Source organism: Primulina huaijiensis, chromosome 11 (genome assembly GCF_012295235.1).
Source record: "Primulina huaijiensis isolate GDHJ02 chromosome 11, ASM1229523v2, whole genome shotgun sequence".
NCBI lineage: Eukaryota > Viridiplantae > Streptophyta > Magnoliopsida > Lamiales > Gesneriaceae > Primulina > Primulina huaijiensis.
Genome location: NC_133316.1, coordinates 22,765,083 through 22,785,592, shown reverse-complemented (window position 1 = coordinate 22,785,592; position 20,510 = coordinate 22,765,083). Strand labels below are relative to the sequence as shown.

The 20,510-nt window shown below is 35.3% G+C and overlaps 2 protein-coding genes across 3 annotated transcripts; one reads left to right on the top strand and one right to left on the bottom strand.

Annotated features, from left to right (window-relative positions):
• Positions 1–7,484: 7,484 nt before the first annotated feature.
• LOC140988208 (uncharacterized) lies at positions 7,485–8,879 on the bottom strand. The gene is made up of 2 exons (XM_073457198.1): positions 8,404–8,879; positions 7,485–8,178 (listed from the first exon to the last, which is right to left on the bottom strand). Exons 1-2 carry the CDS (start codon positions 8,569–8,571, stop codon positions 7,594–7,596), a joined length of 753 nt encoding a protein of 250 aa, XP_073313299.1. The 5' UTR covers positions 8,572–8,879; the 3' UTR covers positions 7,485–7,593.
• A 733-nt stretch (positions 8,880–9,612) lies between these two features.
• Positions 9,613–18,910, top strand: LOC140987915 (ubiquitin carboxyl-terminal hydrolase 14). 2 transcript variants are annotated; one of them, XM_073456664.1, is made up of 21 exons: positions 9,613–9,710; positions 9,814–9,942; positions 10,283–10,454; positions 10,886–10,998; positions 11,134–11,470; positions 12,246–12,340; positions 12,681–12,814; positions 12,894–12,950; positions 13,056–13,133; positions 13,954–14,008; positions 14,081–14,113; positions 14,199–14,279; positions 14,643–14,841; positions 14,933–14,981; positions 15,058–15,186; positions 15,315–15,403; positions 15,489–15,578; positions 16,271–16,429; positions 16,508–16,629; positions 16,713–16,836; positions 18,389–18,910. In XM_073456664.1, exons 2-21 carry the CDS (start codon positions 9,847–9,849, stop codon positions 18,565–18,567), a joined length of 2,391 nt encoding a protein of 796 aa, XP_073312765.1. In that variant the 5' UTR covers positions 9,613–9,710; positions 9,814–9,846; the 3' UTR covers positions 18,568–18,910. The 2 variants fall into 2 exon arrangements, with proteins under 2 accessions (XP_073312765.1, XP_073312766.1); XM_073456665.1 differs by having other exon boundaries at positions 9,632–9,710; positions 9,833–9,942.
• The last annotated feature ends 1,600 nt before the right edge of the window (positions 18,911–20,510 follow it).

Sequence of the window (20,510 nt, the reverse complement as noted above, 5' to 3'; positions counted from 1 at the left end):
ATATATATGAGATATGTACCAATAGCTACTTTGATTTCACAAGCGGTTAGTCCGAAAAATTACTGATTGAATTGGTGTTAAATGTTTTTTTTTTAATTTCCAGAAATTTCCCTTAATTTACTAATCAATTTTTTCCTTATTGAAATTATATATAGTAATTATTTTCTTCTTGGGCGGAGAATCCTGACGTTCTTAGGACAGCAAAAGGTATGAGCCCTATAGAATAGGCCTGAGTTTGCAAGGTCCAACTTATTGTTACTAGTTTTGGGGGTTTTCTGTTTCCAAGTTTGCTATTGGATGTGTGTACATTTAAAGCAACACATAAAAACAATCNGTATGTATATCACGAAATAATTCTAACGTTTAATAATCATAAATATTATTGGTAACACATATATTTTAATAACTACAACTAGAATATAGATACAGTCTATTAAGTATGTTTAATTCCTTATAACTCAACATCTTTTAAGTAAAAATGTCTGCAAAGTAACATTTCTTGCTCGACAAAACAAAAGCTGAGCACATCCATGTGAATGAGATCCGAAGTTCTTGTACAATAACTAAGGTGGTCCAAATTTGTTAAAAGTGTGAACTATATAATCTTCTTTGAATTTCTTGGGCTTTAATTAATTTTATGGTATGCAATTACACTAGTTAAGTTGTCTACGAACATATTATATATGAATTATTATGTCACGTGTGAGGCTCGGGGCCGAAGAGGGCTGGAGGTGATCGCCGGTGCCATGAGGTTGCACGGACAATGAACGGCTCCTGGCAGGTTTCTAGGCGGAGGGAACATGAATAAACCGATCTTACACGGGAAAGAGAGAGATTCCGAGACTGTTCAATGTAATGGACTGTACAGTTGAAGAGGGATTAAAAGATTTGATATGTACTGCTCATACCACGAAGGTGCATCTTCTTTTCGGTAGCTCATCACATAAAAGCCCCAAAGTTAAGCGTGCTTGACTTGGGGCAATTCTGAGATGGCTGACCTCTTGGGAAGTTTCCTAGGGTGCGTGTGAGTGAGGATATAAGCACGCTGGAAAGACTCGTCTTGGTACAGTGAGGACAGTCGTCGAATCTGGGGCGTTACATCATGGCCTAGTCCACTTGTGATATTGTCCACTTTGACTAGAGGCCTCACGGCTTTAAAACTCGTTTTAAAGCATTGAGGCCTCGGGCCAAAGCGGACAATATCACAAGTGGGCTGGACCGTGACATTTGGTATCAGAGCCAATGTTGAGTGGGCGCCCCATGTTGTGACGTTTTTTAAAGCCGTGAGACCTCGGACCAAAGAGGACAATATCACAAGTGGGCTGGACCGTGACATATTATTTGTTCAAATATCCCTTTAAAAGTTTGGTTGATAGGTATTCTACATGTCTATTTGTCCTTTTTTGGAAATATATTAATTACCCTTTTTTGTAAAAGGCATTTGTTCTTTCCTAACTTAAAAAACGGTATTTGGGTCTGCATTGGATAAAAAGTTGTTATTCTTATAGTTATTGACATAATTAATCGTGCGTAAATGGAGAAACATGTTTAATAATTGTTTTTTTTTACAGAATTGAATAATAAATTGCATTTTTATTTGATGTAACAAAAATTAAATTATTTGAGACCCGTTGCTTTTGCATGTAAGCTCTAGCTAGCTTCCCTCGCAGAAGCCAGATGGACCGGACCCACCTTTGGCCTACAAACCGTTCCTTTTCCCAGTCGCCGCCACAATCTTTAATTTTCTCCTCGTACGAGTAAAAGATTCTCCATCCCCACCCTAATTGGAACCAGGTCATAGTCCGGGGACCATTGGAGACCATGCTCTTACTTTTAAGATATTCGTCGCTTTTCAGATTACAAGATCAATATAATATCTTCATAAAACATGTTAGTGTATTATCTTAAATGTTGTTGGGTACTTTCTAGCCAATTCCATATTATGCCGTGATGTGTACTTGAGCAGACCTAGCCTTTGGATGACTGTGAAGATTATACTTAGATATCACAACTGACTTAGAATTATGCTACCAAGAAGGTAATTTGAAGCTGGTGAGATACAGTTATGCTGATGGTACAGCGGATAAAGACGAGCGTAAATTCACTTCTGGATATGTATTTTTGCTAGGAGGCGCTGCTATAACTTGGTGTAGCAAGAATCAACCTTGTTTCGCTTTGTCCACTATGGAAGCCGAGAACATATTTGCACATATGCTGTACGATAATCCATCTTGTTAAGGAGATTTCTTCAGTCTTTGAGTGACTGCGCACACAAATGATGCAATATTTATCATTTATTGTGATAACATTGTCTTTGTTGCGTATACGAAGGACCCAAAATATCATGGAAAGAATAAGCACATCGATACTAAGTTTCACTTTATTAGGGAGAGTGTTGCCCTTATCATGCTCCAGGTTTAGAATTCACCAGTCACAAAGAAGGAGCCCCTCCTCTTGATTTTACTTTGAATGAGCCCATCCGGCCCTTCTTTTCTTTATTCCGGGTATCCTCTATCAGTCTGTCCCTCTTTTATTCTCTTTAAGCAGTGAGTCAACAGTAACTTCATTTGAACAATTATGTTATGCTTCATGTTTGTTTTATTAGAACTTTTAAAGTAGGGATTTTAGGCTTGCTCAACCGAGCAAGGATGCTAATCGAAGCCTAGATAATAAACTTTGAATCCCTAAAATCTGCAAGAAAAGCAGCTACGGGACTTGATCCAAGCAAGCACTCTCGCAGGAGCTTCTAGGGCATCAAGTTCGAGCGTCCCCCCGGCTCTAGAAATCCCTTCTAACAAAATTTCTACAGTCAACATGGTTGTTGTTCCCTCTCTTTACCAAGTCATTGCAGAGAAACTTATTTCTTAAGCATGTTAGTAGTATGAGACTTAATATGATATATTTATGACGTGTATTATCACTTTTATCAATTAATGATTTATCAATAAATTTATCATTTTATAATTTTTTCGGTACCATGAAAGTATTGTGCTCATATGTGAATGTCATCAGACTTTAATTGACTTAAAAGAGCAATCACCCTGCACTACAAAAAAAAAAAACGGGGTTAGCGACGGTTAAAACCGTCGCTAAAAAGGTTAAGCGACGGTTCTAGCGACGATTCTGGAAAACCGTAACAGGAGGCCGCATCGCTATTTTGCAGCGACGGTTTCTCAAAAACCGTCGCATGTAGCGACGGTTTACTTGAACAAAATCGTCGCTAATTGAGTGACGGGTTAACTATAAACCGTCGCTAATATTAAGCGACGGTTTTACATAACCGTCACTAAATGAAAGCAACAGTTTATAAAACTCCGTCGCTATACTAAGCGACGTTGTTTGAAAAAACCGTCGCTATATTAAGCGACGGTTTTTCGAAATACCGTCGCTATATAAAAACTGTAAAAAAATTAAAAGTCATCAAAATAGTACGCAAAATTTCATAAATACGATACACCACAAATTTTAAAATAAATATTAAATTTTCGATAAAAAAAAACTTTAAAAATCTTACTTGCACGAAGATATGCAGATCTACGTAACGCTGAAAGATTACATCGACGAGCAAATCTACGAAATTAATACCAAAAATGTTAGTACAAAGTAAAAAAACCGAAAATGAGAAAAAATTGATAGAATTCCGCTAAAAAGTAAAAAAATCCGAAAAGGCGAAAATCGCTGTAATTTGTTCGCGAACTTCGGTATATAAAGAATCATAGCGACGGTAGTCGAAAAACCTGTCGCCATTAGCGACAGTTTTTGACAAACCGGCCCAACAGTCGCTATTGGCGACGGGTAAAATAAACCGTCGCCTTGGGCGACGGATTAAAATAAACAGTCGCAAAATAATGCGACGGTTTTTTATAATACCGTCGCACAAAATAGCGACTGTATTATTAAACCATCGCGAATATAGCGACTGTTGTTGTAAAACCGTCGCTATAATAGCGACTGTTTTTGATAAACCGTCGCTATTATAGCGACAGTTTACAAAAACGGTCGCTATATTAGCGACGGTTGTTCAAACCGTCGCTATTATAGCGACGGTTTTTCATAAACTGTCGCTAACATTTGAAAGCGACGGTTTTTTAAAAACCGTCGTTTTGATCAAAAACCGTCGCTATAGTAGCAACGGTTAATCAAAAACCGTCGCTATTCCATCCGTTTTTTTGTAGTGCTGGTGCTGAAATAGCGAGTGAGATGAGACTTTGAAATATAGTGCGCATCACCCATGTTGGTGCAAGCGATCCCTCAGTGTTATGAACGTGGAATAATATATATTTTATAGTCACCATAGCATATGTATAGGATGAGATCTGCCATGATTGCTTATGAAGTTTATCCAAACTTCATAAAATTCTGTTTTATAGCCGAATATGCGAATTGTTGGAAGATTTGGTCTCTCAGTTTGTAGATTAAACACTCTAAGTAGCCACATAACTAAGGTTCATATGATTTTTAGAGCGTGACATGCCCAAACTTGAGTGGGAGCTCCATCATAGAATGCATGCATCTGCATGTGATCTACTACCAAACAAGGATAATGACGAATTATTCCATGTTTCGTCAATCTTTCGTCATTGTCTGCCCTTATTACATTTTGTTTGTGCCCTTTGGGCTCTGGACTATGTCATATATGACTCATGAGGTGTAAGATTGATAGCATATATCCAATGGTCATGTTTGATTCAGCCTGTCGGAGCATGGTTAATTAAGAAAGCTTTCAAGTCCAAGCTAATATACATGTAGACCGAGAAAAAGTTTAGTTGGAATGGATCATAGACACGCCGACTAAGTCGAAAATAAAAGATTTGACATAGTTATAAGCACATATTTATATATATAATCTCGAGAATTCAAGCATGCTTTACCATGGAGAGATCAGAGGTGCTTGATTGGGCGCGACTACGTAACTTGGGGTACACATCAAGTTTTTGAGTTGATGACTTATATTAGTTTGGTAATGACTTAACTCTCCTCAAAAGTTCATTTTCTCGCTCGGTCGCACAGTACTTTTTTCCCTATATGAAATAATGTGTCATAATGCTAGAGAATAGGTTGAAACGAGTGGTTTCACTTACTCAAATGTGTATGAGTGGGAGATATATATTAAATATATATTATGATATTTTTTATGTTTATTTTATATATATCATAATTAAAAGATTAGATTTGTCTAATATAGAAATCCAAAATATATTATTTTATATGGAGAGATTTGATATATCAAAATAAGTGTATCCACAATTCGAGATGATAAAGTGAGATTCTTGTTTGTCAAGCTAAAAAACCTATAAATACAGGTAGTTGCACGTTGGAAGACACTACGTACAACACACAAAATAAATGTAATAGGACGTTACGACTCGATCCTCTGCTCTCTAGCATTTTTATTTTGGAGATGCATTTCAATGCTTTTCATAAATATTATAATGCAGAGTGTATTTTCTCCCGCAATTTATTTTATTTTTACTTCCATCCTATCACAAGTATTGATTTTCCTATTGAATATATGCACCAAACCAAAAACAAGACCTAGATCCCTCGTCAACATATAATATTTCAGTGCAACTCCAAGTTTTAAAAATTAATCAAACATCAAACACATATATATATATATAAATATCCAACTCGTATGATTAGAAATTATTTATATTTTTTTGAATCGATTATGTCTAATTTTTAGGTTTTACATTTTTTAATTTTGTTATAAACACCCAAAAAAGAATATTTATCTTGTCGTCACCCTCCATTCAATGGAGTTGGTCTAATTATTATTTTTTTAAAAAATATTAGATGTGTATTAATTCGATTTGAAGCTGGTAGGATTAAAAAGAAATAAAGAAAAGGAGTGAAAAAAAAGAAGCAAGCAAGCATGCGGAAATTGCTTTGGTGCGGCGAAAACAATAATAAAGTCAAGAAGTAGAGACTAAACTTCAACGCCATGCAAGTTTAGTTGCAAGGTATTATAACCTCTTAAGCGCGAGGGCCTGAGGCTCAATATTCTACTATTTGGTACATTTGTTAAGATTAAGATTAATTAACTACTTCCTTATCTTCACCTATAAAAATAACTGATGACATCTTAATTTTGTGTTTGAGCAAAGTCTGCTAATAGTGGCGACTTATCTATAATTCGAGGATAATAATAAATAATTTTTTACGACCACCGATTCATTAAATATCTTTCAGAACCGATTCTGGGTACGGTAACGCGAAAAATTATTTTTCCATGTCATTTTAATTTGTTCTTTATTTGACGCTTTTAATTGATTTTTTCATTGCGGATACAGTGGCATACGTAGACAAAAGGCTGCATTGATGTATAAAAGGACAATATATGATTATCTTGTGCATTCATGTCGTGTTTGGATTCACATTTTGCAACCAATCATAATTTATATTATTTAATTATTTTTATCATCCGAATCATGACTCACGTATATATTCAATGTATTTAAAATTTGAGAACTTAATCGGTGAGCAGAATAATCAAATTTTTATACTAAAATATTTTACACAAAAACTCTTATAGACGAAATCTTCTATTTAAACAATCAATAAAATAATATTATTATTTTTATCATATATTATTAATTTGAATCATGCTAATTGAGCAAGTATAATTCGTATTACCAAAAAAGGGCCTCATCAAGGAGCTAGCCACCTGAAAGGTTGAAAAGTATACGAGTGAGAACTTGTCAAATTTTCAACATCCAATTTTTTCTTGCAAAAAATGTGAACCTTACTGGACTTGATTCAGATAGAGACTTATCGAGAAAATTTAATAATACGGCCAAAACATTAAATTAGGAGACAAATGTTTTTTTTTTTTTTTGGTGGCTAAAAATTATACTTATATTATAATCAGATTATTAAGATAAGATATTTATGCGACTTAAATAATGAAAATAAAAAATTGCACCGCTCAAGGTAATGTCATGGAAGCGTTAAATGGAAGCCTGAAAATGTGTGTGTGTCGTGAATCAATTTGTTATACGATAAATTAATGGCAACATAATAATAAAATAAATTGATAGCATTCACGACTAGTCAAAAAGTTGATGATTACTTGTGAAAAAACTTCTTCAACTCTTCAAATGCAAGTAAAAAAAAACACCTATTCTATGCAAACTAATTAAATATAATATAACTTAAATTTCACCATTAATCATTTTATATATCTTTAATATGTACTAGCTAGAAAACGAAACGTAATTTAGGCGAAAAATTGAATAAAAACGGAGGTGGTGTAATAGTATAGATTAATATAAAATTTTACGATATTGTTGCACGTAACCGGTTAATTTCTTTTCAAGGAATTGAAGAACCAAACAACTTAAACATACGTATGAAGAGAGGAATCAAGTTACCAAGAAAACTTTTTTTTTTTTTTTGCCTATGTATATATTTGTGAATGGTATAAAAAAGTTTAATTTTCGTAATTAATTAGACTTGGGTAAACTAGCTCCTGGGTCGATGACTGAGAAACAAGAAATTGAGAATCTCATCTCAAGCAACAAAAATTGTACGCTTCTAGTAGATCAAAATGATTTTCCCCCAAGTATGTCTTCTATCTCGAACACAAGAAATTCATGGCTGCAGTATCCTTGGACGATTCCTTTCCAGCAACCCTTCCATGATCACCCTTTTCTTGTCCTCCTCCGAGTCAACGTCGTCGTTCAGTGATAAGTTGATGCTACTGGCTACACTTTCAGTCCGGCACCGCCGATGGGGGCGGCAGTCCGGAGCAAAGAGAAGGCATGCTGAAGTGCAAGTCACGATGGCAGAAACCTTCCCCCAAAAAACCAAAGAGACCAAAGAGATAAAAAATATGCACATTCCAACTGTACACCCACATTTTTCACCATCCCTCTTTAGTACGGGTTGTGGATTCAAGGTTTGCTTGAAATCCAGTGAAGATGGGGATCGCTTGATTCTTTCCGATCCAGAGCGTGAGTTTGATGAAATTGAAGAGGACCGAGACGACGATCTTGACGAATCTGTGACACTGGGAGAGAATATTGAAGAAGCGTTTGAATTCGCTCGTAACAGTAGTAGTTCCTCGGAATTCTTGTTGGTACTATTTACAAATTTTGCATTTGCTGACGATGATGAATAGCCACTGCTTGATCGAAATGGGTCTTGCTTGGATTTCTTCCTTCGAGATTTCTTTGCCTGTTGATTAATTTCCACGAATAACGTTAATAAAGAAACAGAATCCTAATTTTTCCAATTAATGATGGACAAAGAGAGGAACGAGTAACTATATATAAACAAGAGATGATCAAGATTTCAAACCGATTAATGGAGTTGACCAAAACCCAAGAATTATATTGAATCATCAAACCAAAAATAGAACAGTCAACAAATTAAGCTAAATTATATACCCTCAACCCTTACCGATGACGCCTTGAAGAAAACGGCTTTCATCGCTGCGGCGAAACCCCGGCGAGCCCTGTTCTTCCTTCTGACGGAACTGTCCGAGTCACGGCCGGGGTCATCGTCAGCTAAAACTTGGCTAAAACACGTAAAAAACTTGCTCCTCCCCCGACTCTTTACGTGATCCATTCCATGCAATTAAGATTAATTTGCCAATAAAAGGGGAGAAGAAATGGAAAGAAACGGTGATTGAAAAACTAATGTACTAAAAAACACGGTAATGGGAAATGAAGAGATCTGGGTTTGTAAGAAATAGTGGCAAATATTTAGGCGACGGGTGTCTGAGAAAACCAAGGGACGTGTTTTGTAGTGTGTGGATTTGGATGAAAGAGGCAGAGGAAAGCCGGCTTTGCCGCTCTAAGCAGAGGAGCTGGATCGAGGATACTCAATTTAAATTTAATTCGTATCCGAGGAGACATATATGGGATTTTATTTTATTATAAGGACAGAAAAGGGGGTGCTGGCCTTTATCCGATCATATTAAAAAAAATATAACGTCGACTTTTCTTCGTATCCGTACATGTGTTTGCTCTCTCCAATTTTTGCCAGAAATACTAATGTGTTCAATCTATCAATAAATAAAATAAAATAATGATGTGCAGCACCAAAAAATTAAACTTGTCCAACATGAAGCCCAATATTTTAGAGCATTTAGAATGGACCTTGGCCCATTCAAAGTTTGATCGTAGTACCCATTCTTCATTGGGTTTTCCTTTATTATTACCGTGTGGCCCGTCATTTTAAAAACCAATTAATTTTAACACATTTTTGTTTTGGGAATTACTGGTAGTACACAAGTGTGGTAATGATTTCTAAAGATGATTTTCTCATCCAAATATGAAAATTATGTTCAATTTTTTAGTTCCTGCATTTTTTCAAAAAATATATGCTAAAATTTCGCATTATCACACTGTAATAAATTTTTCATTGATATTTTAAGTTTAATATTAATTAATTAAACAACATTTATCGAGCAGGCATGCTGAAAATGAGATATTTGAGGAGTTAGTATATTTTAAAAAAATTCTAAATATATTGTCAATGCCAGCTATCAATTTTAAGGAAATATCCTACTGCACTTATCTCTCTCTCTCTCACACTCACACACACACACACACACACACACACACACACACATATATTATATATATAAACGATAAGTTATCATGATGATGTAATCTTGGTCAGGCGAGTAGAGCGAACGAACAACACAAACACGCCAACAGCACCAGACTGCTCTTGCTTTTCTTCTTTCTCCTTCTCCCAAGGTTAGGGCAAAGAATATGCTAATTAGTTATACATATATATATATATACACGATTACGAACACACACTCTCTAGTCAACACCATTTCGCCGTCTAATCGGACAGGGAAAATTTGTACTCTTAGCTGCAATTTGTTCTATGGATTTGCTTCGATCGTATCTCTCTCGGGTTCGGATCCCTGAGCCCACTAATCGCATCTACAAGGAGGAATGCTGCATTTCCTACGATACTCCGGTATTTATTTTCTCGTTTTCGCTTTACTTTTCCTTCCAACTTATCGTATTCTTCTTATGCAACTAGAGATTCTATGCTTCTAAATGCGGAGTTGTGTTCTTATTACCGATTTTTCTCTTTTTTTTCTCGACGTTCAGCTGCTATGTTTGTGAATTAGGGTTCGTAAGATGTTGCTAGTTAATTGTTTGTGTCCGACTTCTGGATCGTAATTGAGAATTGGTTTCGCACAAGTGCTGGAGTGCGTCACTGCTTGCCCCTCCTCCACGGAATATTGTAAACGAATTGTGCAGCTATTTTTAATTATTATTTGACTATGTGATATTGTTTTCACTTTTTCCAGAAATCAGAGGGTGGGTTGTTCGTGGATATGAATTCGTTTCTTGCTTTTGGTAAGGATTATGTCGGCTGGAACTATGAGAAGAGTGGAAACCCTGTTTATCTGCACATCAAGGAAACTCAGAAGCCTGTTTCTGAAGACAGGCCTTTAAAGAAACCAACACTTCTAGCCTTAGGTACCCAACTAGGTTACAGCTTAAGCTGAATTCTTTCATTTTGGGTGTCGTACCATTGTTTATTGAAGTTTATTCGTTGTTATCTGGAGTACACATAGAAATGAGGTTCTTAGAAAGATGTGATTATCGGTTCACTTTTGTTTCACATCTCATGTGCTTCAAAAGGGGGAAATGCAATATAACTTTTATACAGAATTTAAATGCTGTATTACTTCACAGCGTGTGCATTTCAAATAATTGAAGATAATTCCCTTTTGACTTGTTTTGTTAATGTTTTGGGCATGCAGTGATAGCTCTGAGTATGTATTTGGCTCATCAAGTGCTTGAATCTAGCAGATTCTAGAGTTTTCTTTGTTGTATTTGTTAATAGTATGCTTTATAGTTGTACCATTGTGAAAAACAATTCCTTGAGCTGCATTTTCTATTTGCAGGTGTCGAAGGAGGATTCGATAATAACGACCCAGAATTCGAACCGAGCTTTGAAATAGTTATTTTGCCAGAATATTTGGCCCTTCCTTTCCCATCAGTAGAGTTGCCAGAAAAGGTATTTCTTCCCCTTCATGTTTTACTTGTTATTTTGTATCATGAAAATCTTCAGATAATCATCTAGGTAAACGATCTACAGAATGATGTGAAATACGCAAGCTTAGTTGTCAGATATTTTGTATCTGTCTTGTAGGTTAGATTAGCAGTTGATTCTGTCATCATGAATACGGGTGCAGAAAAGAAAGAGCAGGTTGCTGCCTGGACTACTGATACGAAAATCATCAGTAAACACGCTATGGATTTGAAACAACTTGACATTGGGGTTGTTGTTCCTCCATCTGGTTGGAAGTGTGAGAAGTGTGATAAGACTGAAAATCTCTGGTTAAATTTAACAGATGGGTCAATCCTTTGTGGTAGAAGAAATTGGGATGGAAGTGGGGGTAACGACCATGCTGTTAACCATTACAACGTGACTAAATATCCATTGGCTGTAAAGCTTGGCACTATAACCGCTGATCTAGAGGCAACAGGTAATGCCTATATTATCTTTGTCATAAGTAGCCTCCTGGGGATTTATCATGCTGTTGTTATCCCAATCCTCGTAAGTGATATAAGAGTATTATTTACGACAACCGCATAGCCAAGTTATCTTGTTTGAAACTGATGCCCTCCGTTTCTCACTAAATGAAGTCCTGTTTGTTTGGCGTCACCTCTTTTGGTACCTGCTTTATTTGTGGTGCATTTGTGGGATAACAAGTAAATTTAATCAGCAGATAGAAGAACTTAATATTCCAATATACTTCTTGTACCAGTTTGGTTTTTTTGGTGTGCATGCATGTTTTGTTTGTAGTGGTGGCAGTGGTGGGATAATGAGTAATTTAATCAGCAGATAGGAGAACTTAATATTCCAATATACTTCTTGTACCAGTTTGGTTTTTTTGGTGTGTACGCACGCTGTGTTTGTAGTGGTGGCAGTGGTGGGGGATGGACTAACAGTCAAGGCCCTCCACGGAAGTATTGAGGTTCCTGATAGTACATGCTATGAGCGGTTTAATGGTTTTCAAACGAAAGGTTTCTGATATATTTATGAAGACATATTCATTGTCATGCTTGCTACTAATTTTCACCCAAAATCTAAAATTTTCTTCTTATTTGTAATTATATCAGAATGTTGTCGGAGCTGCAGAACTAATTATAACTGCTCTTTGTGGCAGATGTATTTGAGAGACTGTTATGAATCACGACTTTAATATGTTCATTACCATTTTCAAATATAATCATGAACTTCAAATTTTGGCAGCTCAGATGTTTACTCTTATGACGAGGATGCAAGTGTTGTAGACCCACTTCTAGCACAACATATGCAACACTTTGGTATTGATTTTTCATCCTTGCAAAAGGTATGAGTAACTTTATTTTATTCAAAAATTTCTGTTATTCTTACAGAATCTAGAACTGTCCTGGGCATTGCGGATGTTAGAAAAGATGTGCTATCTGCATATAATTATTAATGGAATGTTATTACACTAATTTGTTTTTAGCAGACCGTCAGAACCTCTAAATCATTAACTCTTTGATTTCTGAAATAATCTCTCTATATCCAACTTTTGTTTGGACTCTGTTGATGCTGTATATTTATTTATCTGGTCCGTTAGATATCGTCAAGTGATAGTTGTTTTGTTATCGGCATCATCATCCTAATTTTTGCTTCTTGATAAATTTGACTTATTGCTGTGGTAGACTGAAATGACAACCGCTGAGACAGAACTTGATCATAATACCAATTTTGACTGGAACCGCATTCAAGAGAGTGGAAAAGAAGTTGTTCCTCTGTCTGGGTCGGGTTACACAGGACTTGTAAATCTGGGCAACAGGTTGATTATTTTTATCGTAGAGTTGCTGAAATCTCATGCCATTTCTTCCTTCTTGGTTCCTAAACTTTGTTCTTTGCAGTTGTTACTTGGCTGCAACTATGCAAGTTGTATTTTCTACTCATGGTTTCTGTTCACGGTTAGTTGTTTGCAATGTCTTGAAGAAATTTAGCTATTCTTAATGTTGGTCACCACATCTTATATGTATCTGTTTGTTTATTTATTTTTTTGGTTTTCCTTTTAGATACTATAAGCACCAAAGTTTGAAAGCAGCTTTTGATATGGCTCCGGCTGATCCAACTGTTGACTTGAATATGCAATTGTAAGTATTTAGCCTTCATAAACAAAATAATGAATATCCTAGTTCACATGTACTTGGTGAAAATTGGTCTGCCCATTTTCCATTGTTTTGCTTATTAATATCATGCATGATTGGAAACTGCTTCCTTCCCACACCGATAGGATAATGTATTTCATAATTCAGTTGTACTTGAAATACAGGAGAAACTAAATTATATCCTGCAAGTTCCTGCCAGAATTTTACGAAGTTGCGCTATGTACATACTACTCGATCATCCTGGATGTTTTAGGTGGTGATGCACATTATTTGGTACATAAACAAAGTTGCAAATCATGTTTTAAGAGTTTTTTTTAAGCTTAATATTGAGAGACATAGGAGGGAAGGCTATTTGAGTGTGATTGTCTTGTAGCCAGTGTCTTTTGGATTCATACATGTACTCGGCCAGAACTACCTGTTTCATGGACGAACTCCTAGAAGTTGAATGCATCAAATGTTTTAAAGTTTCAGTTCTGTTGAAAAAATTAGCTTGAAAAGTAATCATGACTCGTCTATTAGATGTGATTGGAGATGGGATACAGATCAGCATGACTATCAAAAGTTTAGTGGATTCTATAACCCTTAAAAGCTAAGTTTGTGTAGTCACTTTATAGGTTGATAATTGATATGAAAATGGTTGCTATCAACTCGTGAGCTAAAATCTGTTAATGCTCTTCTTTTCAATTCTTGGATGTGCCTTTTATGGCGCAAGGAGGTTCTTGTATGATGGTACCAGGCAATATTGAAGAAAGCAAATTGCTGTTTCTACTATGAATTGATTAAACCTACTCCATTTTCTTGGCAGAACAAAGCTTGCTCATGGCTTACTTTCTGGTAAATATTCCATCCCAGCTACCAAGGTGAGTTATGTCATATTCATTGAAACTTTATTGTTGTTACTGTTGGTAACAGTTAGCTATTTTGTACTACAGAAAGATGACGCAGACGACACTTCATTATCTGTTGTAAGCATCATTTGAGTTTTGTTCCTTTGATTGCTTCCACTATATGAATTATGTCTCTAATTCAGGTCGTTTGTCTATCTTCCAGAAACAAGTCGGAATTTCTCCTCGTATGTTCAAGTCCGTTATTGCTGCAAAACATCCCGAATTCTCAACTATGAGACAACAGGTTGTTTACTAGGTTAAACATTATTGTTAAGTTAATCTATTTTGAGGTGAAAGTGCATACACAGCTTGACAGGTAGGTTTTGAGTGCATATGGACTGATACTTTTTATAAATTGTTGGAATATCTTGTTGGTGAATCTTTTCATAGGTTCAGGGGTAATGAATTTTTTATAAATGCCTTTTTATGTCTTGTATTATGAAGCATAGTTGACTGACAGCTACTTATCGGTGGTTTTAGAGAATTCTTGTATGGAAATTCTTGTATTCCGCTTAAAACGTTGATTTGTGATGTTTCTTCTGTCATTTTGTCTGTTATAGTTGCATTTGTTGTACAGTATAGATGATGGACGAAAATTTATGTCTAGGATGCTTTAGAGTTCTTCCTGCATTTTATTGACCAAGTTGAGCGGATTAACACTGGGAACCCAAACTTCGATCCTTCAAAGAGTTTCAAGTTTGGTGTTGAAGAGCGATTGCAGTGCAGCTCGGGCAAGGTTACCTATAATAGAAGAAATGATTATATTCTTTCTCTAAACATTCCGCTCCACAAAGCTACAAACAAAAGTAAGCTTATTTCATTTTCATAAGTCTAATTTAATGTCATTTTTCAAATAATATATCCATTATTCAAACATCATGTTGCTTAAAATTCCAGAAGAACTCCAAAATTTTGAAGCTGTGAAGGATGCTATGGGAAAGGAGCTGTGAGTTTGAATTCTCCCAAGCACCTCTATGATCATATTCATTATATTACTTGCTGAAGATGCAATGCTCTGGCAGGTCGTCTGATGAAATTGTTCACCCTCGCCCAAGGGTCTCATTGATGGATTGTCTGGATTGTTTCTCTGCTCCTGAGGAGTTAAATGACTTTTACAGCACAGCCTTAGATGCTAAGACAACTGCGATTAAGTGAGTTTCTCCTCTCCTTTTATTTTCCCTTGTAAAAGTAATATAATTATGTTTTCTGTTGCCTAAATTCAAGTCTTCAGGCTGAATATTTGGCTTTTTATCACTCTGTACATCTATTGTCGCTGCAGAACTGCAGGTCTGACTTCATTTCCTGATTATTTGGTATTGCACATGAGAAAATTTGTCCTCGAGGAGGGGTGGGTACCAAAAAAACTAGGTATGCAGTCGTTATCTTCGTTCATTTGCTAAAAAAAGCAGTTGATTGGTAATGGTGGGTGACTCTTTTTGGATTGATTTCATAGATGTCTATATAGACATTCCAGATATAGTAGACATTAGTCATATGCGCAGCAAAGGTCTTCGGCCTGGGGAAGAATTGTTACCAGATAATGGTATGTCATTTCATCATTTTTCCCATCGAATGCCTCCTGTAATATGTTGATTTTATAATTTTTTGTTAAATGCCTTTCTTTATTCATTACTAGATTTTGATGGGGTTGGAACAGTGAAAAAATCTGGATGCATTAAAATTTTGCAGTTACTCGGCGTAACAAATTTAGCATTAGTCAATTTCCCTTAAGCTTGTCATTAATGGAACTTGTTGTTATCCTTTTTCTGATTTGTTGAATGCCTGGTCCTTTATTGTGTCAGTGGCATCACCCCATAAAATTAGATTGTAAAGAAGCCTCGGCTGCGTTGCGAAGGAGCAAAACCAAAGGCATCATCAATACTTAACAACAATTTGGAAAAAGAATGACTACTTGTATATCATGTGTGTATCATCTAGTTGTCTTAATAGATCACTCAAGGCGAGAAACTCTAATGGAGACCTTTGTTTGATTCTTTTGTAATTGTTTTATAAGCATGCATGTTAAGGATAGATGACTTGCCATTGTGAGAACTCATCGTTGTTTTGGTCAGTCTTTTCTTACTAAGGATGATTAATAATATTCCCAATTGTTACAAGGTCATCATAATACTTAACAAGAATTTGGAAAAAGAATGACTTGTTTCATTAGCCGTTTTTTGTCCCACTATACTCCTTAAAACTGCTGCTGTTTTCAACCTCTGTCTAAATGTGCAGCTTCTTCGGATGATGTAGTGAAGGCTGATGAATACATTATTTCCCAACTGGTGTTGATGGGATTTAATTATCTTCATTGTCAAAAGGCTGCCATCAATACCTCCAATGCTGGAGTGGAAGCAGCAACAAATTGGCTGTTTGATCATATGAATGACCCAGGTATTCCTCTTCAAAATTGGATCTTCAGAGTTTCCCTTCGTATGTTCTACACAAATTAATATGATTTTTTTCTTCAAGATATTGATGAACCTATCATAAAAGAGCAGAAGAGTTCTCTACATGTTGACCAGTCAAAACTTGATACTTTAGTATCATTTGGTATTGAGGAAGAAGTTGCTTGGAAGGCACTGCAGGAAACGGTGAAATACTATTAGCCTAAAAATTTTCGGGATAGATTATAGGGGTGGTGCTTTCATGTAACGCCCTCAATAATAATTTGCAGGGTGGTGATATTGAAAAGGCGACTGAATGGATATTTAATCCGCCTCCTGGTTTGTCAAATATGGAAACTACACCAAGTAGCAGTGGCTCTGTGGCTGATGATGCGCTACCTGATGGAAAAGGAAGTTAGTTCCAAAGTCCTTTAGGAATTTATAATCCGTTCTGTTGATGTTTTCTTACTAGATTCTCACCAATGCTTCTGCTTATGCTTAAAGTAACTATGTTTCTGATACTTGTTAGTGATCTAAACTGGACTTTATGTCTGCTTACCTGATTCGAGCTTGCCATACACGACTATAGGATACTTTTACCAACTCCTAGTGTATTGGATTAGGATCTGTGTATCTTTTGTGTTCCAGAACCTTGGAAATGGAGACATAAGGTAAAGATAAGTTATCTTTTGGAGGTGGGTCGAGATAAGGTAGAAATATCTCATATTCAGTTTGCGAATGACACTTTTTTTTGGTCAAGGAGGATCATATCAGATTTTTGGTATCCGTCTTTATTTCAGCTTTCTTCGGTAATATTCCTAATCTTATTTTGTATTGTTTGAGAACTCGTCCTCTTCCCATTCATGGGACTTGCATTTTCGGAAGGCTTTGAGGGATGAGGAGTTAGAAGAGTTGAGTTCATTATTAGGATTTGTAGAGAGGATTTTTTTTTTTTTTTTATCAGTCAACTATTTAATTAAGAAATGTAGAGGGGATTGAAGGGCTAGTTGATGTCCGATTGTGGGGGATTCATTAGGTCTCTGTTCAGTTAAGTCATTTTTTGAATCTTTCTTTTCGAATTGTCGCTTTACTGCTTTTCTCTTTTTTAATGTTTTTTGGAAGGTTCTGATTCTAACAAAGATTTAACTATTTTCGCGGACGGAGGTTCTAGGTAAGTTATCGACATCGGAGATGATGCAAAAGAGATGACTCACGTGTGCTCTGTTGTGTGTTGTGTCGGAAAGAGAGGGGGACGCATGACCACATGTTGATTCATTGTACATTCACGAGTGGATTTTGGGCTAGGGCTTTGGAATAATCGAGATTGGTTTGGGTGGTGCCAAGATCGACGCAACATTTATTCATTACGGATCTTGAACAGCTTCTTGATAAGAGAGACATAATTTTTTGGAGAGTAGTAGTTCATTGCATGTGTCAATCAGTCTGATTAGAGAGAAATAGAAGAATTTTTTAGAACATAGAAGACACGGGTGAAGAATGCCAGGAAAATATCAAGATTCAAATATCTACTTGGATCGGATCTCATGTAGAGTTTGAGAATGTCTCAATCTCAGATTTAATGAAAGAACGAGCTTTTGTGTATTTTTTTATATGGTTAGGGTTTGTTTAGCATTTTGTCGTGACTAGATCATTAATCCGTTTTTTTTTTTTTTAATTCTGCTGTATCAAAATTGTATTCCGCTTATTGTAATTAAAAGCCTTTAAATATTTAATAGAATATCGTTTTTTATCCCAAAAAAAAAAGAACCGTGGAAATGGACGAAAAACATGGTTGAATTTTAATCAGGCGTCCATTTAATGTTTTTCACCAATCTGTGAAACGACAAGTTTTCTACACTTGTGATCTCACCATGGTGATATTTGTGTATCAGAGCCTAAGCGTCTTTTATGTTTAATAGTAGACATTCTAGTATTTTGTGCTAAAGTGTTTCTGTTTCTTGTCCAGGATACCGGCTACTTGGGTTTGTGAGCCACATCGGCACATCTACTCATTGTGGGCATTATGTTGCTCATATCTACAAAGACGGGAGATGGGTGATTTTCAATGATGAGAAAGTTGGGGTTTCTCAGGATCTACCTATCGACATGGGATACTTGTACTTCTTCGAGAGATTTGATGGCTGAAAAGCTTTGATATACTCCTGCTGAGCATGCAGAGCATTTTTCTGGAAACAATCGGTAATGCTCTTGGTTTTCTTTTTGATTGGTTGGGTTTGGTAATTGTCTTTCATGGTTATGGTTCACACAGGGGGAAGATGATTTTTAAGAAGACTGCTATCTGTTACCTTTTGCTTTCTTTACAATCGAACTCTATGCATTACTTCAGTTGCGTTTGAATAGACTAGATGGATTCATTTTAATGTACTCTAAATTATATTCATTCGTCAATTTTGATTTGCCTAACATGTATTTGTTCACTCGTCAAAATTTTTGAATCTGTTGCAATTTTATTAAGTATTTGCCTATGTGTTTGTGCCTTTGTTCACGTTCACTATATTAATGCACTTTTTAAGCAGATGCGATTTGAAATAGATGTTCTAATTAACACCGGTGCGATAGGATTTATATCATTTTATATAATCCCATTTTATATAATATAATTTGTTTTATTTGTTATATTTCGAATATTTATAATGAGAATTAGATAACTTATTGTGAGCATTTATTTGATAATTCCTGTACCATTTTATTTAATATATATAATTGATTTTGTGAATTCATTTGATTGTTCTTAAAAGTTTATATCATGTTAATTAATTAGTCTTATGGATGATGACTTCAAATATTTTATCTGAATTCATCAAGGGTATCGAATTCGGTTGATTTGTACCATTTTACTAAATTTTTCTATATTTCATAAAGTAGATATTTATTAAAATGACAATTAATTAAAAATTAAACCTAAGGGCTAGAAAAATAGATTGTTTGATAATTATTTGATAAAAAAAGTTATGAAAACTGGAAAACACAATTGGCAATTATTGTGTTTAGGTTTGAGAATGTTTTTTTTTACTCTAAAGATTAAAATTACATTTTTGACAACAGCAAAATTAAACTCAAACATCATGATTTTTTAATGAAATAGACAGCCAAATGGTTGGTTACTTGTTTAATTATTATTACATAGTTTTTAAGCTAATCATTCTTTGTGTTGTCCTTTTAATTATAATTTGACAACACAATTATAGGAGAATGAAGATTGCTGCTCGTTATACCATCATTATTTTTTAAAATTATTTCATCCTTCAAATCCGCTTTCCGTTCGACNAAAAAAAAAAAAAAAAAAAAAAAAAAAAAAAAAAAAAAAAGGTTGAAGGTTATACATGAGAAATAGCAATCCAAATCCAAATCCAAACCAATGGAACATCATCATAATTCAAACAATTTGATTCTCATATTAAAATCCAAAAATTACAATTTGTTCCAATCACATTACCAGTTTTCGAAACTCCTTAGCCAGATAAAATCCAAAAATACTCATTCATTTTATTTATCTATTGTATTCGAGAGTTTTATTCTTTGTATGATGACATAAGTTGCATTCTCCCGCTTGAAAAACGAGGGAAGTTCATGACGGTCATTTTTCTTTTATTTAGCAACCATTTTAAATTTAGTTCAACTGAAACAAGAAAAGAAGATGGAATTACAATTAAAAAGGGAACAAATTCCATAGATCGACATTTATCAACGTTTGAATGAATTGTTTTGGCTTTTCCAAAAAAAGAAAAAATTAACTGTTTTGACTTTGAGATTTCAGACAAGTTGAATTTTTAGCATAAAAAAATTAGGGGAAAAAAACAGTGTCAGCGATGGAAATGCAGTACACAACAAAGTACGACGATACCAGCAACCAACAAAGATTACTACAACATGTTCATACAATTGTACTACAAGATTACAGCGTTTTATCTAGACAACGAAGAGACCCAACTTCCGGGAAGAGATTTGAAAGCTCAAAAACGTCATTGAGTGCAGCGTTGATGACACCCATCTGTTCGTTTGGGGGATCTTTCAAAATCCCATTTCTTGACGTGGTTTTATCAATGCTACACTCAATAACGTTTTTA